Here is a 25,069-nt window from a genome sequence, read left to right as displayed (position 1 = left end):
ATTTGGATCCTTCTTATTTATTTTTGTTGTTGTTACCTAATTGCTGTGGCTAGGACTTCCAGTACCATGCTGAATAAAAGTGGTTAGAGTGGACATTCTTGTCTTGTTCCTGACCTTAGCGGAAAAGCTCTGTTTTTCACCACTGAATATGATGTTAGCTACGGGTTTCTCACATATGGCCTTTATTATGTTGAGGTTATGCTCCCTCTAGACCCACATTGTTGAGGGTTTTTATCATGAATGGATGTTGTACCGTCAAATGCTTTTTCTGCACCTACTGAAATGATGATGTTTTTTATACTTTCTCTTATTGCGAATATTGAACCAACTGCAGCAAAAACAATATAATATCTAGGGCACCTGGGTGGCTCAGTCATTAAGCATCTGCCTTCAGCTCAGGTCATGATCCTGGAGTCCCAGGATCGACTCGCGCATCGGGCTCCCTGCTCAGCGGGAAGCCTGCTTCTCCCTACCCCACACCCCCTACTTGTGTTCCCTTTCTCACTGTCTCTCTCTCATAAATAAATGAAATCTAAAAAAAATAAAAATAAAAATAAAATAAAATATCTAGGAATAAACTTAACCGAGGAGTTGAAAGACCTGTACTCCAAGAACTATAAAACACCGATGAAAGAAATTCAAGATGATATAAAGAAATGAAAAGACATTACATGCTTATGGACTGGAAGAACAAAAATTATTAAAATGTCGCTAACTATCCAAAGCAATTGACAAATTTTATGCAATTCCTATCAAAGTAACAATAGCATTTTTTGCAGAACTCGAAAAAAACAATCCTAAAATTTGTATGGAATCACAAATGACTCTGAATAGTCAAAGCAATCTTGAAAAAGAAAAGCTAAACTGGAGTTATCACAATTCCAGACTTGAAGTTATATTACAAAGGTAGAGTAATCAAAACTGTGGTACCGGCATAAAACCAGACACATCGATCAATGGAACAGAACAAAAAACTCAGAAATAAACCCACAATTATATGGTCTTCAACAAAGGAGAAATTAATATCCAGTGGGAAAAAGACAGTTTCTTCAACAAATGGTGTTGGGAAAACTGGACAGCTACATGCAAAAAAATGAAACTGGACCATACACACAAATAAATTCAAAATGGATTGAAGACCTAAATGTGAGACCTGAAACCATAAAAATCCTTGAAGAGAGCACAGGCAGTCTCTCTGACATTGGCCATTGCAACATTTTTCTAGATGTGTCTCCTGAGGCAATGGAAAGGAAAGCAGAAATAAACTAATGCGACTTCATCAAAATAAAAATTTTCTGCACAGTGAAGGAAACAATCAACAAAACTAAAAGGCAACCTACTAAATGGGAGAAGACATTTGCAAAGGACATATCTGATAAGGGTTAGTATCCAAAATATATAAAGAATTTATACAACTCTATGGCCAAAAAAGAAATAATCCAATTAAAAAATGGGCAGAAAACATTAACGGACATTTCTCCAAAGAAGACATCCAGATACATGAAAAGATGCTCAACATCACTCATCATCAGGGAAATACAAATCAAAACTACAATGAGATATCACCTTACAACTGTTAGAATGGCTAAAATCAAAAACAAAAGAAACAACAGGTATTGGAGAGGATGTGGAAAAAAAGGAACCCTGGTGCACTGCTGGTAGAAATGCAAACTGGTGCAGCCACTGTGGAAAACAGCATGGAGGTTCCTCAAAAAGTTAAAAATGGAACTACCCTAAGACCTAGTAACTGCACCACCGGGTATTTACCCAAAGAATACAAAAACACTAATTTAAAGGGATACTGCACCCCTATATTTACAGCAGCATTATTGTAAGAGTCCAAGTATCCACTGACTGATGAATAAAGAAGTGGTATATATATACAACAGAATATTACTTAGCCATCAGAAAGGATGAAATCTTGTCATTTGCAACAACATCGATGGAGCTAGAGAGTATATGATAAGTGAAAAGAGTCAGTAAGAGAAAGACAAATACCAAATGATTTCACTCATATGTGGAACTTAAGAAACAAAACAAAAGAGCAAAGGAAAAAAGAGAGTGAGAGAGCACGAAACCAATAGAGAAAAAAACTGATGAATACCAGAGGGGAGGTGGGTTTGGAGATGGGTGAAACAGGTGATGAGGATTAAAGAGTGGACTTGTCATGATGAGCACTGAGTGTTTAAAATAAAAACTTAAAAAAATTTTTTTCCACAGTGAACATATTGCACAATTAACATTCTGTAATGTTAATAAGTCATTAAAGATATGTAATTTCAAATATGAAAAAGTTATTACAGAACTGTATATTATACAGATTTAAATATGCCATGAATCAACTTGTATCCCTTGAGATTTAATGCTTAATGAGAGTTACATAACACAGCCTTTTAAATACTAGATTTCTTAATACTACCATTAATAAAAGAATCATTATTTCCTACATGGCTCCAACATTTCAACAGGCAGTGAAAGGCAGTGGACTTAAGGTCAAGGTTCTAGTTCTCATTATGAGCATCTTGAACAAGGCTAATTCCACAGAGCAACTCCATCAAGGGAAGAGTTTCTATGATAATCTTTAGGACTGTTGGCTTTCAGTAATCAAGTTTACCTGTCCACAAAAATTTAATGTTCCAAATCATTTTATTCTCCATAAACAGTCACAATTTTGATCCTTATGTATATCATTGGTGTTCGGTGATTGCAGGTGACTGCAGGTGATTAAAAGCAGCAAGAAAACACCTATATTGAATTCCATGGTTCTCTAGAAAAAAATACCTACTCTTAACTTAGGACATGCTCTTCTTACCTTAGCAAAAAGGTGATCCCTATATTGCTGCTGAGTAACAAAATTTTTGTAACATACTACACAAGCAAAGGAATTGATGAATGGTCCATGTAGTGTAATTGTTGGATCACATGGAGAGTGATCAAACCTACTCAGCAAAAGAGAGGTAACATTAGAAAAGTCCACATTTTAGGAGTCACACTATGTTGCTTCATTTGTTAAGCATTTGTTCATTTGTTCACACACACACACACACACACTCAGAAATTTATACTTTTCTATTGAAATATCAAAGAATGTTCTTCATCTTCAAGAAATTATCAAATGGCTCCTTGATGCCACGTAATCCCTTCAAACAGTGATCAATAGTTAGCTCAAGATTTCATAAAAGTACAAGATCCAATAAAATGGATGCAATAAATAAAATGTACCCAAGATCCAAAAAAATGGTGAAATTCCAATTTGAAAATTATAGAGCCATCCTCTTTTCCTTTTTGCCTTATTTACCACAAAATTCACAAATAGTTGTGAATGAACCAATGGAATAATAATCTCATGTCAAGATTCTGGCACACATCTGTTTCTTAAAAATGGCTTTTAATCCCTTTAATGTTCATTTTCATCATTTAGTAAGTATGTGCCATTTTACAATTGAAGACTTTTAATAAAAATACTTTAGATACAGTATGCTACCCAATTATTTGTAGAATGCTGAAGCTCCCTCTAGGAGCCTTTATAGATAGGTTAATGCATAAGTAGGGTGAGATGTCTGGAAATGATAATGGCTAAGAGCCCCCAAACTCTCAACTCCCATCTTTAAACTATTAGAAGGAGAAACTATGAAGGTAAGAATGCTTAATGCCTTTAATATTGCCTTCCCTTGATATTTACTTTCTCAAGCTCTACTATTCAAAAATTCAGTAAATTAATAAGGCGGGTTTCATAAATAGAATATTTATTATGAATTTTGCTACATTTGGCTTGCCTTTAACATTTGTTTTGTAATACCGTATTAGCTTTCTTTAGGCTAGACAAAATATCTTTAAGTGCTTTGTGTCTCTTGAAATTCGTATTTATGGGCTGGATTTCTCTAAAACTGATTCAACTGCGTATCAGTGTAAAAAATCTGTTCAGAATTTTATGAGACATATATTAAAAATAAATACATACTTAAAGGCTATATGCCTTGAAAGACAAAATATCACTAGAAAAAAATCTGCCTTTAAGCCTTGTAGGAAACCTAAGAAATGTAAATTTAAAATAACTGTATCATAAGAGCACAAAACGATTTGAGTTTGGAATATCAAGTTATAATTACAATGGCACAGGTGTATCATGCTTTCATTTTATGCAATCACATTGTAACTCATTTCCTCTTCAGCATCCACTATTCTATCATACTCACCTTTTTAAATGTCCTAAGAGAAGGTGCCCATTATCAAATTCCTTGTTACAGTGCATTATGGGACATAAAATTGGTTTTCCAGACACCCGCATTTGGCCTCCTCTTCGGAATGAACTTTTTGTTCCAGAATTAATTGTTCCTGTTTTGAGTCCTGTATCATTGGAATACAAATTCTTATGTTCCTATTTCAGATATTTGTCCTTGGACTGGTAATCAAAATTATGACAAAATGATAAAAATTGTGATACAGCATCAACTGGGTGATCCTAATTGTAATGAAATGTTTACTGTCTTTCTTATAAAAGATATGATCACCTAAAGATAAACAGGTGTTTGGGACAAGTAAAGCTATTAACACTTTTCAAGACTTTTTTTTTTGAGAGGGGGACAGAGAGAGAGGAGAGCGCTCCAGCGAGCTGGGAGGGGGAGGAGGAGACTGGCTGGAGAGGGAGAGAGAGAACCAAGCAGGCTCCATGCCCAGCGTGGAGCCCAATGCGGGCTTGTTCTCGCAACCCTGAGGTCATGACCTGAGCTGAAATCAAGAGTCAGACACTCAACTGACTGAGCCACCCAGGTGCCCCTAAAAGATTTTATTTTTAAAGTAATCTCTACATTCAATATGGGGCTCGAACTCACAACCCCAAGATCAAGAGTTGCATGCTCTACCTACTGAGCCAGCCAGGAGCCCCTTTCTTTCTTTCTTTCTTTTTTTTTTTTTTAAATAGGTGATGAGATAGGACGCCTGGGTGGCTCAGTTGGTTAAGCGTCTGCCTTCGGCTCAGGTTATGGTCCCAGGGTCCTGGGATCAAGTCCCGCATCTTGCTCCTTATTCAGTGGGGAGCCTGCTTCTCCCTCTGCCTGCTGCTCCCCCTGCTTGTGCTCGCTCTCTCTCTGAGGAATAAAATCTTAAAAAAAAAAAATAGGTGATGTGGATTAAGTTTATTTAATTTTTTTCTTAAGTAACCTCTACACCCAATGTGGGGCTTGAACTCATAGCCCTGGGATCAAGAGTCTCACACTCTACCTACAGAGCCAGCCAGGTGCCCTGAAAGCTGTTAACATCTTTAAGTAACATTCTCTTGAGAAAAAAAAAATGTGTTTAAGTTCAATAGCCAACAAATGTCAAAGATCAAATACTGATTAGAAAATCAGTTGCTCTACAGAACCACTACTCCCTTTTCATTTATATAAACTGACAAAGATCTTCTCATTCTTTTTTCTCTTTTAACTATCTTAAACATACTAGAAAGTTTACCTATATCATAAAAGACCTGAGTTCTCTGAAAACTATGTTAAAGAATGCAACTGGGAGAGTGGGGAAGAGTGGAGAGTTCAGGGAGGCAAGGGGAATAAGAGTGGTACTTTCTGGGGAAGCCAGGCGTTGATCAATTAGTTCCAACCTGGATATCAAGTAATGCAGGTCTCAGTAATAAATTCACAGAAGACAAACCAGAGATTTACTTATTGTTATTATCTTTCTCTTTTCTATTTATTCTATTTTATCTCTTTTCTTTTCTAAGGTTTATTTATTTATTTGTCAGAGAGAGAGACAGACAGACAGACAGACAGAACACAAGCAGGGGGAGAGGGAGAGGGAGAAGCAGGTCTCCCGAGGAGCAGGGAGCCCGATATGGGTCTCAATCCCAGGACCCTGGGATCATGACCTGAGCCGAAGGCAGACGCTTAACAACTGAGCCACCCAGGCGTCCTTTTCTTTTCCTCCTTTCAAAGTTTGTTCATCATTACTTTCTCTTTTTTTTTTCCTTTCTCTTCGTTAAAAAAGTAAACTCTGCACCTACCATAGGGCTGTTCAACCCTAAGATCAAGAGTCACATGCTCTATGGAATGAGCCAGCCAGGCACCCCTTTCACTAGTTTTTCTTAATCTCCCTTTATCCTGGTCCATTCTTCATTCCCTTTCTTTCTTTATAGTTTTCATCTTACAGACACACACTCTTATGGACTAATACCCCCAGCCAATTTTGTTCCAGGGAAATTCCCAATGTATGATATATGATGGAAAATTTAGAGTTACATTATATAAACCACGAAATGTAAAACTGCTAGGATTCTGACTGTATATCAGGCAGTTATATACAGATGATTTGATTATGGACTCCCTTGTATTATTATTTCTTGTGGATTGTTTCAATGCCTTGAATATTTCATGCAACAAAAAACTGGGTATTTATCTTTATGGCAGTTTCTACAAAGCCCCTAAGGATTTAAATAGAATGGATCACTATTCTTTTATCATCATCTAATTTTAAGATCTTCAAATGGTTATTATATAAATTTAAGGTTTCAATTGTTTTCCTGCCGTTTGAGTCCTTATGGGGGGGGAGGGGGAAGGTCTCCATTAAAAGCTGCTAAAATGCTTATAAATGTGTTCTGCCAACAAACAATGAACAGTATAGCATCAATCATATTTTAATCTTAAAGAGGCATTAAATGACAATATACCTTTTTATCCTTAATTTTTTTATGTAGTCAGAATTATGACAATTTTTACTTATTGTCCATACACATTCTAGATATTGCCAATTAAGACCTTTATTTAGGGGCACCTGGGTAGCTTAGTCATTAAGTGTCTGCCTCCGGCTAGGGTCATGGTTCCAGGTCCTGGGATCGAGCCCCACATCGGGCTCCCTGCTCGGCGGGAAGCCTGCTTCTCCCTCTCCCACTCTCCCTGCTTGTATTCCCTCTCTCGCTGTGTCTCTCTCTGTCAAATAAATAAATAAAATCTTAAAAAAAAAAAAATGACCTTTATTTAGCCAAATAGAGACTCTGGATTAAAATAAAATTGGAGAAAACAATCAATTGAAAGAAAATAAGCTTTGCTGATGGAAAGGCAAAATACAGAAATTTAAATAGCTTTTTTCTTTAAATAGAATAGAGAGTACTGTTTTTAAGTTACTAAGTATTCAAATGTATGCAAACTGGCCTAATTATAAAGGTCTATAAAAGATGAATTTCAGTAGAGTAATTATAAATAAAGTGCTTCTAATCAAAGAGCTGAATTACAATAGCTGGATACTTTGGAATAGATTAAACAAGTCCCTTAATGCTACTTAGAAGTAGAACCTCACCTTTTATAATTAAAGAGAACAATGACTCATTTCTGTTTCCCCAGCTATACCCTATTCAAACATCTCAGCACTCTCCAAAGCTAATTTATGGAATAGCACCATATCAAATAATAGTCCAATGCTAAAGCAGCTGTTCTAGCAATAGATCCTAAACTTCAGTGTTACAGTGTTGTTGCAGGGAGCAAGCAAAAAAATAAAACCACCACATAAAAAGAGCATAACTAAAGCATAAACCTTAACTCCAGGCTCAAGCTTATCAGCCACCAATGAATCAGGTGTGTCCTGAAGACACAGAAAATACCAAGTTCTGTCAAGAATTATAAAGACAGGGGTGCCTGGGTGGCTCAGTTGGTTGAGCATCTGCCTTCAACTCAGGTCACGATATCAGAGTCCTGGGATTGAGCCCTGCATGGCGCTGCCTGCTCAGCAGGGAGTCTGCTTCTCCCTCTCCCTCTGTGCTCTTGCCCTCTCTCTCAAATAAATAAAATCTTTAAAAAAAAAGTATCATAAAGACACAGCTAAATGAGTCATTTTGTTCTGACTTGACCAGACAAATCATATGAATGTTCATGAATTCATCTTACAGTGAATTAAAATATTCTGCCAATGTGGAGGCCAGGGATCAGACCTAAAGGGTCTAGACAGGACACTTCAAGGTGTTATGAGATAAACTATTTTTAGAAGAGATCTTAGAGATCATAAAGCCTTATAGTTCTACTCCATTTTCCTATCAAAATTACCTAGGAATCTTCCCAAAACTACAGATACCCTAGCATTATCTCTGGAGATGAGCCCCAAGTATGTATTTAAAAGCTCCCAGGTGATTCTGATATAGCTGAATTAAGTCATTAACTTCTACTGAGAACAGAAGCCATCTCAAGAGGGATTTTTTTTTTTTTAAATATGAGCCTTAACAAGAACACCCGAAGAGGCAAAACCATTTACCATAATTTCCAAGTATCTTTTCTAAAGTAGGTCTCGAATGCCGAACAACTCTTTTGTTTAGTTGAATGACAGTCACATTTGGAACCCAAGCTCTACTAGGCTTCTTTTCTGTGTTCATATGCAAATGTTTATAGCCTACCTTGGGTAATATTCAAACAATATTTATTGAGTATCTCTAAGCTGAGCACTCTTCTTAGGTACGCACACAAAAAAGGATTAATAAGCCTTGGTCTCTGTCCCCACAGAGGATGTAGTCTGATAGAAGAGACATACATACAAACCTCTTAATCCAACGTAACAAGGGAAAAACTGTGTCAGAGAACTTTGGAATTATCAGTGGTAATTTGATCCGAAGAAAAGCCCTCTGAAAACTTTATATTTAAAGATTTAAATCTTTATATTTAAAATTTATATTTAAAGATTAATCATTTGAGAGAGAGAATGCGAGTGGGGGGAGGGGCAGAGGGAGAGAGAATCCTCAAGTAGACTTCCCATTGAGCAGGAAGCCTGATGCGGAACTCGATCCCAGAACCCCAAGACCATGACCTGAACCAAAATCAAGAGTCAGATGCTTTAACCGAATGAGCCACCCAGGCGCCCCTGAAAACTAGCTTTAGAACAAGATATCTAGGTTCAAATTGAGCAATGCACGCATACTTTTTTTTTTTTAAGATTTTATTTATTTGACAGAGAGCACAAGCAGAGGGAGAGGGAGAAGCAGGCTCCCTGCTGAGCAAGGAGCCCGATGTGGGACTCGATCCCAGGATGCTGGGATCATGACCCGGGCCGAAGGCAGACGCTTAACCAACTGAGCCACCCAGGCATCCTGTGCACAGATACTTCTAATGACTTTTTGCAATTAAATGTTCTGCTGGATTAAATCCACAGCTAAGGTTTCTGTGGATATCCCAAGCCTCTTAAACGCTCAGTGTTTCTTCTACAAGACAGGCTAGAAAAGTTGCCATGGTAGAAGCGAAAACAAACAAACAACAAAACAAAACAAAACAAACTCCACCAAATTATCTGGTGGGGGGGAAAATGTTCCACAGTGACTCTTTTGGGAATCTCAGGTCTGCAGAATTAGTGAAGAAGCTACCCAGTGCTTTAGATGCCTCCCATGTGGACATGTCCTTATAAAATATCTACACAGGCTGTACTGATGAATGAATAAGTAAACACTAATCCCTTAGATCTCAGCTTAAATTCTATTTCATTAAGTTTTCCTGACTTCAAATAACCTATTAAAACCCCTCCCATAGACACATGCACTATTTCACGTAATAACTATGAAATAACATGAGTAAATAAATGAGCAATATCTAATAAGGTCAAGGATGACCTATTATATTCAAAACATACTTCTGTCAATGTTGGAAGACAACCGATAAAGTAGACCATTATTAAGTATCACTGAAACTAAATTTCAATACTTTATATACTTATTAGCAACTGAATAATACAGATATAACCCCTTAAAGCTTTAGGGAAGGTCAGTAACCTCAGTGTTCCACTCTGATTTCTAAAGAGTACCTGGCATTTTTAGCCACTGGTCCACACACAGTCTTGCTGCTTCTGTATCAGAATGTCCTCGAATAAATTCCAATTCTTGTAACCCGTGAGCATGCTGAAAATCGATTTTTTCCTAAAGGTATTAAGAAGAAAATCAATTAACCTATAATTACTAATCTGATTTCCTTGAGAAAAGGATTTTAACACATCAGTGACCAGAAAATATTGATTATCCTTTTAACTCCACTTCTAGACACCTATCCCAAAAAGATAAGTGAAAACAAAGGTTCATGCTCTGAAATGTTGATCCCAATGTCATTTATATTTGCATAAAGTTCGCTATAACCTACATCTCCAACAACAGGGTACTGTTTAATTATGGTATATGCATTTCATGAAAGTCAATTAGAAACACTAACCAAACTTTCAGTGAAGCAGAAATATTATTTTTTATATCAAGTAGGTCACCAAAGAGTATTAAATAAATGAGGCCAAATATAAATAAAGATTAATTTCAAGCTATATATAACTGTATCTGCAGAGGGGGAACAAAGGTTGAAAATACATAAAACATCACTATCTCTGGGAATGGAAATATGAATATTTTCATTTTTAAACTTTTATACATTCTTTTCAGTTTCCACATACAGTCTGAAGTATACAGAAGCCTATTAAATATTTGTTCAGTGAATAGTATTAATAAGAGCAGATTTCATTAGTATTTAGCATGTGCCAGCATTTATCACCATCTAGATCGAGGGTTGGCAAACTTTTTCCATAAAGGGCCAGACAGTAAATATTTTAGGTTTTGCAGCTCAACTCTCATGAAAGCAGCCATAGATAACATGTAAACAAATGGGCAATGCTATGTTCCAATAAAATTTTATTTACAAAAACAGGCAGTAGGCCAGTGCCAACCATGAAACTAGACTTATGCGTTAGACTGTTAAAGTCTCTAAGTCCCCCTATATATTATTTATAAATCTGTCTGCACAATCTCTAATCATGCTGCATCTAACAATACTTAATTCACCACTTACCACGTTCCAGGCATGATTCTAAAAGCATAATAGATTTCATTCTCACAATAACTCTGTGAAATAGGTACTATTATTGTTTGCATTTTAGGATGGGAAAACTGAGGTACAGAAGGGTCAATAAATTGCCTAAGGATAACTAACAATGCCAGATTTATACTCTCACAATTTGATTCTAGAATCCATGCACTTAACCAGTACACCATATTGCATCTCAACAAGGTTTTGTTCTTAAAAAGAAATCACAGCACAAATGCTAGATTTGTAAGATATAGGCCAGAATAATGAATGGCCTAGTTAGCAAAGCAACAGGATATTCTATCAGAAATGGTAAGGAGGGGAACAGGGAGATTCAAGATTTCAATCAGAAATAAATCTTTACACATTGTTCAAACTACAGCCATAGAATACTAATTCTCAAAAATGTTAACAAGCATTAAAAAAATTCTCTATAACCAAATTAAGTATATAAACACTTATTTTAATACAAAATTTAAAAAGTTCCTTTAGTGCAGGACTTCCAAAGCCTTGAAGTGTTAATGTGCATGTAATATGCAGTATCTCAACAAATCAACACTTTTTTTTTTTCAAAGCACATCCTATAGTAGTGTTCCAAATAACATGTTTGGAGAACAAAGCTAGTTTATCTAAAGAAAGCAGTATGACAAGCCTCTGGCAGACTCTAAAGACATTTTCTAATGTATAAAATTAAACCACTTATCAAAGTTCCTTCAAAATTCTTAATATAAATAAGATCAAATACTACTAGATGCCAGCTAATAGCCATTTATTTTAAAGAACTGCCAAAAATTAAAAATAAACAGGTTTTTAAAAATGTTCTCTGGCATTTTTTACAATAGAATTTGAACTCTGTGGCCATACATAGTCAATGCTCAAAAAACATTTATTGGCTGAAAGTCATCCCCTAATTAGCCACCCTTTTCCTTTGTTACAAAGCTTCTTCCACAAACCTGAGGGTTATATCCCTTCTTGCAAGTCATCTTAACTCCTAGAGTATCAATAAGCAAAGCTGGTAGCTGTTCAACTAGTCAAGACAACATTATCTCTGAAAGTGATTTATCCAGTGAAGAGGGTTTTTGTTGTTGTTTGTTTGTTTTAATTTTAAATAGGCACCGTACCCAACATGGGGCTTGAACTCATGACCCTGAGATCAAGAGTTGCATGCTCTACTGAATGAGCCAGCCAGGTGCCCCATATCCAGTGAAGATTTTAATGAATTTTCTTTATTTCATTAAAATCACTCCATCACAGAAGATAAAGAAATCACCTTAATAGTAATACATCAATAATTCACAAAGGCCTAAGAATAGTTGGAAGATATTTTCTACTACTATCTAGTTTTAGTCAGAGTTATCAGCCACTAGAATTCCTCAAGAATCATTTTTATTTTAGTTTGATTATCTTCCTTTCTGGGTAGTTCCATTTTTCTTTCCTGTCATTGAGTTTTAAAAAACAAGTTATCCACACAGGAAACCAAATTTAAAAAAATCATAATGGATAGCAAGCAATGAACTAAGATATGTTAGTTGGTTTTTCCCTTAGAAAAGAATGAAATCTAAATATATATTTATTCTTTACAATTGGTTAAACAAGAATTTCAGAAAACTTTCTTCAATGCTGAGATAAAGTCTTTAATAGAATGAATGAGGGGCGCCTGGGTGGCTCAGTCGTTAAGCGTCTGCCTTCAGCTCAGGTCATGATCCCAGAGTCCTGGGATCGAGCCCCGCATTGGGGTCCCTGCTCAGCGGGAAGCCTGCTTCTCCCTCTCCCACTGCCCCCTGCTTGTGTTCCCTCTCTCGCTGTCTCTCTTCCTCTGTCAAATAAATAAATAAATAAATAAATCTTAAAAAAAAAAAATGAATGAACAGTTAACATGAGTGGAAGCTGAAACCACCCTTGAGAAAAGCCCCAGTTACCATAGTGCCTGTAAGATTCTGAACTCATTACAAACATTTTATTATCTATGTGGGAACACTTCCTGGAAAAAGAAGCTAGCATCATTCAGGAAATATGTGGAAAAGGACAGCTTGCAAATCATCCCTCTGTCAAAGAGATTTTCCCCATAAACAATACACTTAACATAGTTTTGGAAAAGAATCTTCCTTAAAATTGAACAGTATTTCTGCCAGGAGAGAAACAAACCTATTTTTTATATCTCTATGCATTAAGCATTTTACTTATTACTTACGTATATATGTATGTATGTATGTATTTGCAGTAAGCATTTTAAACATACACCTAGAATACTATGCTCTAATTTAATTGGTATTACATTATAAAGTCCCCAAACAAATCTACTTCTAAATGTAAAGAATATTAATTTATTCTATACCAGATTAGGAGATACTAAACAGAGGCTATAGAAATATATAAATTCCTCTATGATAACCAATGGACAAGGAATCAAAACACAGATCTTAAAATTAAAAAATCATAGTGCTTATCTTAACTTGGAAGATCATTTCCAACTCCATCCCTGTACAGATTAAATAAAGCCCAAAGTCTGCAAAAGCTAAGTGACCTGCTGGAATCCAAACAGGGGCTGGCAGAGCCATGATTTCAATTTCCATTTTTTTTTTTCCAAATAAGCTTTACACCCAATGATGGGCTTGAACTCAGGACCCTAAGATCAACAGTGGCATGCTCTACTGACTGAGCCAAACAGGAACCCCTCAATTTCCATTTTTAAACTCCTAGGATGAAGCTTCATTTACCCAACTCATCAACTTTCTACTCCTAATAAACATCTGTTAGTACTGAGGGATTCTTTTTTTATTCAAAAAATTTTTTTAAGTAAACTCTACTCCCAACGTTGGGCTCAAATTCACGACCTCCAGGTCAAGAGACACGTGCTCCACCGAGTGAGTCAGCCAAGTGCCCCAATACTGAGAGATTCTTTAGGTCATTCATCTGGGGCCTTCTAAAGCAAGTGAAGAAAAAGATTTGTTATCATTAGAGATTCTAAATTAGGCTTCATTTTCCACATAGCAGCTCTTCTACAAACCTGATTAAAATTTCTTCCTTTTAGTAACAGATTTAGTATGAAGGGGCATGCTGAAGTTTGAGAAAGTGGTCTGATTCTATTTAGTAGAAAATAACCTTTTAACACCTTATGTCTACAAAAGCACCAATAAACTCTTTTTCACTCTTGTGATATAGAAACCAGAAATCCGTAACTGTTCACCTGCTATAAAGAAATCCCATGATTTTTAATTCCCCAAAATAAAGTCCACTCAATTCTATTTTTTCTCCTATATACATATATGATCAGAATCTAACAAACTAAAGACAGAGATATAGAAAGCTATCATGAAGTACTAAAGTGATGAGCTATCTAGAGTCCATGCTGAACTTGGATTCAAGTATACATTTTTTGATAACAAATTTCTGTTACTGTTTTATTATAAACAATTCCATGATTTGGTAAAACACCAATTAAAATAGCCACATACCCTGAATGCTCTATTCTTTTCTTCCTTCTGCTGTTTCTCCACTTCAACATGGCGGGCTAGACGAGCCAGAGTTAAAGCAACTTTATCCTTCTGATGGTCAATATAGTCTTTATGCTTAACATTACCCTATAATTGAAAAAACAATGTTCATTTATTTTAAATAACAAAATGAGTTTTGGGATAATGATTTCATTTACTAACGAGTTATTATGCTAAAGAACCATTTACCTTTTTTTTTTAAGTTTACTTATTTAAGTAACCTCTACCCCCAACGTGGGGCTCAAAATCAGGATCCTGAGATCAAGAGTCACATGCTCTTCCGATTAAGCCAGCCAGGTGCGCCAGGAACCATTTATTTTTATCATTAGCAAATTTCTAAGAAGGTGTCTTATGTATTTTATGCTTTATGTGGTATTTTGTAGGTCAGCCAATTTTCCACCAGCATCTGTGGTTTTCAAAATGTTAGATACACTAACTGCTAAGACAATTTATCATCTTTATTTACTTTATAATCATCTGGATACTGAAGGGTTTGGTGTTGCTTTGCTCTGAGTCTATAAGGTAATACCATTAAGCCATTAGTCCCCCCGAAAAAGGTCTAACATACAAACATCCTTGGTTCTGGTTTTTCAGTAATGCCAGAACAGTATTTATTTAAGAGAAAATGATTTAAAGAAATAGATCTGGGCGCCTGGGTGGCTCAGACAGTTAAGCGTCTGCCTTCGGCTCAGGTCGTGATCCCAGGGTCCTGGGATCAAGTCCCGCATCAGGCTCCCTGCTCCCTGGGACCCTGCTTCTCCCTCTGCTTCTCTCTCTCTCTCTGTCTCTCATGAATAAATAAATAAAATCTTAAAAAAAAAGAAAAAAGAAAAAAATAAATAGATCTAACTTCCAGTTTCTGGTCCAGCATCTATCTATTCCATCCTGACAAGTAAAAAGCTGAACAAACCAAGAAGTCAACAGCTCTTCTTAGATCTCTTTCTTAGACCAGAAAAGTGAGGTTACAGTGTAAACCGGTGCTCCAAAAAAGAGAGACAGAGGGGCAGAGACAGAGGATCACAAGTTAATGGAGCAGAAACCCAAGAGTGGAAACCTCAGCAGAAACCAGTATTGAGGAAAAACCTGAACTATAACTAATGAGTTGCTGGACACTCAATGGGATAAGTCTAAGAGTTAAAAACCACAAGATGACCCAGTCACGGAGAGCCCTCACACTTCTGTGAGTTTATCTCCTGGAGTTCTACACCAGGTTCTCACAGTAAAAACTGGAGAAAAATCCCCTCACACTGCTTCCAGCCGGGGGAGAGGAAAAGTAAGCATTTTTAAATATGCCAGAGCATTCTGTTCTTCTTAACAAGACATGCCCTCAACAAAAACTATTTTACCAGAACATATCCTGGTTGTAGGAATTTTATTGGAGCCTAACTAACCTGGGAGAATGGAAATACACAATTCCAGGCCACTCTAGCCATCCTTCCCGCTTAAAAGAAGGGACTGAGAATCAGTGCTGAAGGTCACAGTCCAGGGGCATAAGCTCAACAAGATTGAGGCTGAATCACAGGACTACAGGGTGCTACCACTTCCCTGTACTTACCACTACTTTGTAAAGGCCCATTGACCACAGCCCTTTTTACCTAATACATCATGTCTACCTTTCAACCAAAACATACAAGGAATACTAAAAGGCAGAAAAACACAGTTTAGAGTCAGAGCAAGCATAGAAAGGCAGACATGACAGGGATGTTGGAATGATCAGATCAGGAATTCAAAACAACTGATTAACATGCTAAGGGCTCTAATGGAAAAAGCAGACAACATGAAAGAACAGATGTGTAATATAAGAGAGATAGAAATAGAAGAAAGAACCAAAAAGAAATGTTAGAGATCAAAAACACTGTAACAGAAATTAAGAATGTCTTTGATAGCCCCATCAGTAGACTGCACATTGCTGAAAAAACAATCTCTGTGCTTGAGGATATGTCAACAGAAACTTCCAAAACTGAAAAACAAAACAAAAGGATTGAAAAAACACAAAATAGAATATCTAGGAACTGTTACAAAAAATGTTACATATGCATAATGAAAATACCAGGAGAAAGAGAGAAAGTAACAGGATATTTGAAGCAATAATGGCTGAGAATTTCCCCCAATAAATGTCAGACACCAAAACGCAAATCAAGGAAGAAATAAAACCCTCTTTGTTCACAGATGACATGATCTTTCTAAGAAAACAACAATCAAATAAACAGTAGTTAGGGGTGGAATAACCTATGTAATTAGATATTTATAGCAGCTTTATTCATAATGGCCAAAACTTGGAAGCAACCAAGATGTTTTTTAGTAGATGAATGGATAAACTGTGGTATATCCAGATGATGGAATATTATTCAGTGCTAAAAAGAAATGAGCCATCAAGGGGCACCTGGGTGGCTCAGTTGGTTAAGCGTCCGACTCCTAATTCTGGCTCAGGTCATAATCTCACGATTGTGAGATCCAGCCCAGCCTTGGGCTCCATGCTGGGCGTGGAGCCTGCTTAAGATTCTCTCTCCCTCTGCCCTTCTCCCCCCCACCACCACCTAAATGAGCCATCAAGCTATGAAAAGACATGGAGGAAACTTAAATACATATTACTAAATGAAAGAAGTCGATCTGAAAAGTCCACATACTGCACGATTCCAACTATATGACATTCTGGAAAAGGCAAAACTATGGTTACAGTAAAAAAGATCAGTGGTTGCCCAGGGTTGGGGGGAGGAAGGGATGAGTGGCAGAGTACAGAGGATTTTTAGTGCAGTAAAATTATTCTGTATGATTTATGTCCACTATAAAGGTGGATACCTTGGGTGCCTGGGTGGCTCAGTTGGTTAAGCATATGCCTTCAACTCAGGTCATGACTCCAGGGTCCTGGGATGGAGCTCCGTATCAGGCTCCCTGCTCAGCAGGGAGCCTGCTTCTCCCTCTGCCTCTGCCTGCCGCCCTGCCTACTTGTGCGCTGTCAAATAAATAAATCTTAAAAAAAAATCATCATAAATTTGTCCAAACCCACATAATGTACAACACATCAACAGTGAGCCCTTAGGGTGATAATGATGTATCACTGTAGGTTCAATGATTAAAACAAACATTACGTTGGGGGATGTTGATAAGGAAGGAAGCTATGCGTGTGTAGGGGCAGGAGATATATTGGAAATCTCTATACCTTCCTCTCAGTTTTAATGTAAACCTAAAACTTCTCTAAACAATAGTCATTAAAATCTTTTTCAACTAGAAAGACTGGGTTACTACCTAAAATACACTCTTTAGGCAAATCAGTCATGTATGTACAACCCAAATTTTATCTACAGTGGGACAGAATTGCATCATTCATGTCAAACAACAGGTGTGATTTTCCAAGTACACAAAAGTTACACAGAAGTGAGTATATATACAAAAAGGCCAAAATGGTATTTTCAGTATGAGGCTACATCTTTGCAGTAAGAAATACTCACAGAATTACTCTGGGTGCAAGTAGTTCCAACTCACTTTCTGACTACTTGGTCAGCCTACACCCTTGTACCAGGTAATAGATGACATTCTCCTAACTTCAAATATTCTTTTACAAGTCACAGGACAATGCAGCTTACTAGAAATGAGTCACAAAAAGCTATTTATCTGAGCTCCAATCCTTTAGTAAAGGCTCATTTACCTGTCTTAAAAGCAAATTAAACGTACTCTTTGGGAAGACAAAAATATTATCTATTTCAAACATTGATGCTACCTTGAGAAGAAAATTTATTTATTTTTTAAAAGATTTTATTTATTTGACAGAGAGAGACCGAGAGACGGAACACAAGCAGGGGCAGTGGGAGAGGGAGAAGCAGGCTTCCCGCTGAGCAGGGAGCCCGATGCAGGGCTCGGTCCCAGGACCCTGGGATCATGACCTGAGCCGAAGGCAGACGCTTAACGACTGAGCCACCCAGGCACCCCGAGAAGAAAATTTAGAGTAGATCCTAAAAGAATCTTTTAATTTAAGGAAGTTAATAATATTTAAACATGGGCCTAGAGTATGTTATTTTTCCTGACACAGATACATTTTTTAGGTTTTTTTTTTTTTTTTATTAAAAGATTTTATTTATTTAATTGACAGACACAGCGAGAGAGGGAACACAAGCAGGGGGAGTGGGAGAGGGAGAAGCAGGCTTCCCATTGAGCAGGGAGCCAGATGCGGGGCTTGATCCCAGGACCCTAGGATCATGACCTGAGCCGAAGGCAGACGCCTAACGACTGAGTCACCCAGACGTCCCCATTTTTTAGGTTTTAAACTCTAGCAAAAGTCATGCTTGGTCATAATAACGCATGAAGTAGACAAAGGTATAAATTAGGGTTTACCTATAAAAATATGTTGATGGATCACAATATTCTAAGGATAGAAAGGCGGCCATGTTTTGGATTAACTAAAGTAATCCTAATCCAGGAAGAGCTACTTTTGAATTTATGGTTCCACTATCATTTTACTTTTTCCTAGGCCACCACAAAACAACCATTCTGAAATATATTCTTTTTTTTAATATTTTATTTATTTGACAGAGAGAGACACAGTGAGAAAGGGAACACAAGCAGGGGGAGTGGGAGAGGAAGCTGACTCCCTGCTGAGCAGAGAGCCCAACGCGGGGCTCGATCCCAGAACTCTGGGATCATGACCTGAGCATGACTGAGCCACCCAGGCACCCCTGAAATACTTCTGAAGTTATACTCATTCAGGAAGACTTTACATAATATTTACTCTTCTTAAAGTTTCCTTTAAAACACAATTAATGATTCTCTGCTTTACGTTATAAATTACAAATATACTCTGGACACAAAACTAAATGAAAACTAAAGTTTGAAACACAGAGATTATATATCCAAAGGGAAAAATTTTTAGTAATCCATTTGTCACAAAATTTAACTATGAACTTTTTTTTTTGAAGATTTTATTGGTTAGAGAGAGAGAGGGAGAGAGCAAGTGAGCACGGGTGTAACAGCAGAGGGAGAAGCAGACTCCCTGCTGAGCAGGGACCTCGATGTGGGGCTGGATCCCAGGACCCTGGGACCATGACCTGAGCTAAAGGCAGAAGCTTAACCGACTGAGCCACCCAGCCGCCCCTTAGATAAGAACTTTACTCCCTTCAAACTATACTCACAGACTTGGAAGATAAATTATTCAGCCCTTTAATCAACATTAAAACATTTGTTTAAATTTCATCCTCATTTGAAAATTAATCTCTGGCCCTAGAACATTACTCTTTGGTGGTCAAAAAGCAAAACCTGTTGGTATTACCATTTGCTAAAATTATTTTCCTCATATTTAGCTATCAGTAGCCTATGTTATCTTTTAATTAACTATCTGGTTATGTTAATAAAAAAGATTACTTCTGTGATTCCCAACTAATTCTGATCTATTTATCATCTTTCATGACTCTGAAGGGCTCAAAAGACCTAACAGCTCTGATACTGAATTCAAAAAGACATTTAAAATTGAGTTTGGTTTCCCTCTCTTCTTCCTCCATGGGGAAAGTTTCTATTTTCTTCTTAAAAACAAAAACGAAAACAAAACAGAACAAAAATCCTCTGGCTACCTATATGGAAAGCATGTAATGAGAAAGACAATTTACTAGGAGTAGATAAAAAGGAATGAATGGTAGAGCTAGAGAAAGAATGAGCTTCAACCTTGAAATGCTACCATTTATGAGAAAAATGAAGTCCTTAATATAAATGTTTTCTCCTAAAATGGGGAAAAATTATTATATGAGGCAGGGGATGATATTCCTATGATTATTTTTCCAACACAACTTAGGTTTTGGAATCAAGGTTGCTGGTTAAAGCCAGGTACAAGTAATGGGTTATTTATGAACACTCACTCTCTTCAGAAAGCCAAATCCCTTGGATTTCCACTGTTAGTGATCCAAGATGAGGGGAAGCCTCTAGATCTTACCAAATTACATACTTCTGTGGTTCTGAGAGAACATATACACATTGGAAAACCAGAGATCATGGATATTGAAATACATACTAGGGATTTTACCTATTAGGTCACAGAAAGCCTTATTTTGCATAGAAGTATAATAGGTAATTCAAGGAATCAATATGTTCAGAAACAAATTTTAACTTATCAGAAGGCAAGGGGAAAACATTCACTGCAGGCCACCTTGTTACTGATTCAACTGCAGAACCAAAGCTATAGTATTATTTGTCAGGAATATGGGCAGAAAGTGAACTCGTTTCAGGCTAGATGAAAGTGTCTTAAATGTTTCCTGTAAAATTAAGATGAAAAGGGGACACCATAGTCTCAGGTTTGGGAGTTTTCCACTATTCCATTAGTGTCAAAATACTGAACTGTAATTTAATGTGAAATCACAAAATTCTAGGACTGTTCTTAGGTTAGATTTGCCAATCTTCCCCAAAGCCTGTGGTATCAATAAGCATTTAGGTCCTTAGAGCTTTTCTAAGGTCGGACTTTCAGACTAAATTCTCAAGCTAGAAATGGAATTGGCTCTCAATGTAAGAATGGTAAAAATAAAATGTTAGCAGCTATAGGATTTTCAGTCATTCTTCTTGAAACACATGCTGTGGTCACCCTGTATTAACTTCCATATTAGATACTATTAAAGAATACTATTGAGTCCACAGTGATAGCAAATGAGCTGCAAGAAAATGCTATTCACTCAGTTATTTTGGGGGAGAAGGACAGGAAAGTCTTAAGAAATATACTGGGGAGGGGAGAGTCTATTTGCCTCTATTTTAGATCACTCCCTGCATCAGTTTTTCTTCCATAACCTCTCCCCTCCCGTTGGGGAAGTTGTGTGGGATCTTCAAAGAATTAAGGAGAAAGTTGTGAAGTCAGAAAACATTAAAAGGCAAATTCTAATTCAGTAACTATGAAAAATTTAAAAAAAAATAAAAGTTTTAATTAAAAAAATAATATGGTTAAAATAATACAGTCTGACACAAAAAAATCTGTGGATGATCAGGAGTTGGAAAGTTACAAAATGAGGGTCACATGGGGTACAGAAGGAAAAGCTGTTCCAGAACTTCAGAAGCCAGGCTAATAGGGCCTCTGATCCTGTCTGTGCTCACCTTGGACATTATGACTTCTTATATCCTCCAGTATATTCTTTACATTTTTTAAAAAAGATTTTATTTATTTGAGAGAGAGAAAGACAGAGAGTAGGAGCACAAGTAGAGAGAGAGAGGGAGAGGGAGAGGGAGAGGGAGAAGCAGACTCGCCACTGAGCAGGGAGCCCAATGTGGGGCTGGATCCCAGAACCCTGAGATCATGACCTGAGCCGAAGGTAGATGCTTAACCAATTGAGCCACCCACACACCCCTATTCTTTACATTTTTTAAATCTAAAACTCGGGTTGTAGAAAGCAATTCTGGGTTGTGTCCTAGAAATGGCAGTCAGATTAATACTGGTTAAATCTGAGCACATATCCATGAAAGTTAAGCCTGTACAGGCATACCTCATTTTATTGCACTTTGCAGATACTGCGTTTTTTACAAATTGAAGGTCTGTGGCAACCCTGCATCCAGCAAGTCAGTTGGCACAATTTTTTTTTTTTTTAAGATTTTATTTATTTGACAGAGAGAGACACAGCGAGAGAGGGAACACAAGCAGGGGGAGTGGGAGAGGGAGAAGCAGGCCTCCTGCAGAGCAGGGAGCCCGATGCGGGACTGGATCCCAGGACTCCGGGATCGTGACCTGAGCCAAAGGCAGACGCTTAACGACTGAGCCACCCAGGCGCCCAGTTGGCATGATTTTTCCAACAGCATTTGCTCACTTCATGCCTGTGTCACATTTTGGTAATTAAGATATTTCAATTTTCATTATTATATTTGTTATAGCGATCTGTGATCTTTGATGTTAGTATTGTAATTGTTTTGGGGTACCATGAACTGCACTCGTATAAGACTGCATAAGCGTTGTGTGTGTTTTGACGGCTCCACTGACTCGCCATTCCCTTGTCTCACTTCCCTGCCTTAAGCCTCCCTATTTCCTGAGATATAATTATTGAAATTAGGGCAATCAACAACCTGATGATGGCCTCTAAGTGTTTAGGTGAAAGGAAGAGTTGCACATTTATCACTTTAAAAGCTAGAAATGATTAAGCTTAGTGGGAAAAGATTGAAAACCATGACAGGCTGGGAGCTAGGCCCCTTGCACCAAACAGTCAAGTTGTGAATGCAAAGGAAAAGTTTTTGAAGGAAATTACAAGTGCTATTCTAATGAACACATAAACGATAAGAAAGCAAAACAGCCTTACTGCTGATACAAGACAGTTTTAGTGGTTTGGATAGATCAAACCAAACATTCCCTTAAGCCAAAACCCAATCCAGAACAAAGCCCTAACTCTTCAATTCTGTGAAGGCTGAGAGAGGTAAGGAAAAAGACAAGTTTGAAGCTAGCAGAAGTTGACTCATGAGGCTTAGGAAAAGTTGTCTCATAATATCAAAGTGCAAGATGAAGCAGCAGGTGCTGAGGTAGAAGCTACAGGTTACCCAGAAGCTCCAGCCAAGAGAATTAATGAAGGTGGCTGCACTAAGCCACAGAATTTCAATATGGACGAAACAGCCTTCTATTGGAAAGGAAATGCTATCTAGGACTTTCATAGCTAGAGAAGTCAATGCCTGGCTTCAAAACTTACAAGGACAGGGGCACCTGGGTGGCTCAGATGTTAAGCGTCTGCCTTTGGCTCAGGTCATGATCCCAGGGTCCTGAGATCGAGCCCCACATCGGACTCCCTGCTCAGCAGGAAGCCGGCTTCTCCCTCTCCCACTCCCCCTGCTTGTGTTTCCTCTCTCGCTGTGTCTGTCAAATAAATAAATAAAATCTTAAAAAAAAAAAAAACAACCAACTTACAAGGACAAGCTGACTCTCGTTAGGGGCCAATGCAGCTGATTTTTTTTTAAGTTGGAACCAATGCTCATTGACCATTCTGAAAATCCTAGGGCCCTTAAGAATTATGCTAAGTCTACTCTGCCTCTGCTCTATAAATGGAATAAGGCCAGGATGAGAGCACATCTGTTTACATGATGGTTCACTGAGTATTTTAAGCCCACTGTTGAGACCTACTGCTTAGAACAAACATTCCTTCAAAATCTGACAGCTCATTGACAATGGACTGGTCACCCAAGAGCTCTGATGGAGATGTACAATGAGAGAATGTTGTTTTCACGTCTGCTAACACAACATTCATTCTGCAGGCCATGGATCAAGGAACAACTTTAATTCTCAAGTCTTATTATTATATTATTATATATATCTTATTTAAGTCTCATTATTTCTCTGTAAGAATGTAAGCTGTCACAGATAGTGATTGCTCTGAAAGATCTGGGCAAAGATAAATTAAAACCTTCCAGAAAGGACTTACCATTCTAGATGCTATTAAGAACATTCATGATTCATGGGAAGAGGTTAAAATATCAACATTAATAGAGTTTGGAAAAAGTTGATTCCAACCTCATGGAGGACTTTGAGGGGTTCAAGACTTCCATGGAGGAAGTAACTGTTGATGTGGTAGAAATAGCAAGAGAACTGGAATTAGAAGTAGAGCCTGAGATGTGACTGAATTGCTGAAAGCTCATGATAAAATTTGAACAGATGAGGAAATGTTTCTTATGGATGAGCAGAGGTTTCTTGAGATAGAATCTACTCCTTGTGAGGATGCTCTGAAGATTGTTGAAGTGACAATAAGGGATGTAGAACACTACTATGCTAGAGAAATCATTCCTGAAAAGTAGAGTTGATCGATGTGGCAAACTTCACTATTGTTTTATATTAAGAAATTGCCACAGCCACCCCAACTTTCAGCAACCACCAACCTGGTCAGTCAGAAGCCATCAACATCAAGGCAAGACCCTCCACTAGCAAAAAGGTTAAGACTCACCAAAAACTCAGACGATGGTTAGCATTTTTTAGCAACAAAATATTTGTGGTCTGGAACCAAACCCGTAATATCTCCAAGGTATGCCTATACAGGTGAAAGTAAGCAAGAATTCTTTTGTTCTTGAGGACAAAATGTTTAAGCTTTAATGTAGTGTGGTAGAGTCACAGCAAAAATTCCAAGTCTAGAAGCAGGTATAACTTGGGAAGGAAAGGAAGAGGGCTTTCCTATGGATCTAATCTGGAATGATGGGATTCAATGGGTCAACCTAACTGGGGGCAAAAGGAAAAGGAAAGCCTGACATAGGTTTCTCTTATTTTGTCAAGTAAGGGCATTTTTTTTTTTAAGATTTTATTTATTTGACAGAGAGAGAGCACAAGCAGGTGACCTGGCAGGCAGAGGGAGAGGGAGAAGCAGACTCCCCACTGAGCAGGGAGCCCTACATGGGGCTCGATCCCAGGACCCTGGGATCATGACCCCAGCTGAAGACAGATCCTTAACCAACTGAGCCACCCAGGCGCCCCATGTAAGGGCATTTTTTAAGGAACTAGTATCAATGGTCACCATGATTTCTAAAGAGTTAAGACACAACACCTCAAGCTAATACTTTAAAATTTCCCTTAGTAGTCTCATAGTAAACAAATTTATCCTTATGAAAAACTAGCTGCACCACCCTGAATTTTCTTTTTGCTACAGACCAATAACACCTCAAACTTGAAATCAGTTCAGTTGAACTTAAAATTAGTTCTCATCATGAACTCAAAATCCTGATCATAAAATATCAGGAGTCACATTCAATGCGAATTCCATATTTAGACAAAATTTTCACCAAAGTAATTAATACTTTCACTTACTAATCAAGTTTAAGGAGCTAACAAATATTTCCTGGAAACTATTAAAATTTTTAACATTAATGTGA

General features: G+C 37.5%; 1 protein-coding gene across 2 annotated transcripts in view; it reads right to left on the bottom strand.

Annotated features, from left to right (window-relative positions):
* ZNF451 (zinc finger protein 451) overlaps positions 1–25,069 on the bottom strand; it is an 89,127-nt gene that overhangs the window by 40,218 nt on the left and 23,840 nt on the right. For both annotated transcript variants that reach the window (XM_073905156.1, XM_025890421.2), the window contains 4 exons: positions 14,249–14,374; positions 9,760–9,871; positions 4,197–4,347; positions 2,813–2,939 (listed from right to left, as the gene is read on the bottom strand). In XM_073905156.1, coding sequence (XP_073761257.1) covers positions 2,813–2,939; positions 4,197–4,347; positions 9,760–9,871; positions 14,249–14,374 — 516 coding nt within the window. The remainder of the gene's footprint in view (positions 1–2,812; positions 2,940–4,196; positions 4,348–9,759; positions 9,872–14,248; positions 14,375–25,069) is intronic.

This window comes from Callorhinus ursinus, unplaced genomic scaffold (genome assembly GCF_003265705.2).
Source record: "Callorhinus ursinus isolate GAN/ISIS: 27379988/994484 unplaced genomic scaffold, GSC_fseal_2.0 scaffold22, whole genome shotgun sequence".
Taxonomy (NCBI): domain Eukaryota; kingdom Metazoa; phylum Chordata; class Mammalia; order Carnivora; family Otariidae; genus Callorhinus; species Callorhinus ursinus.
This window is presented reverse-complemented; position numbering and strand designations above follow the sequence as displayed.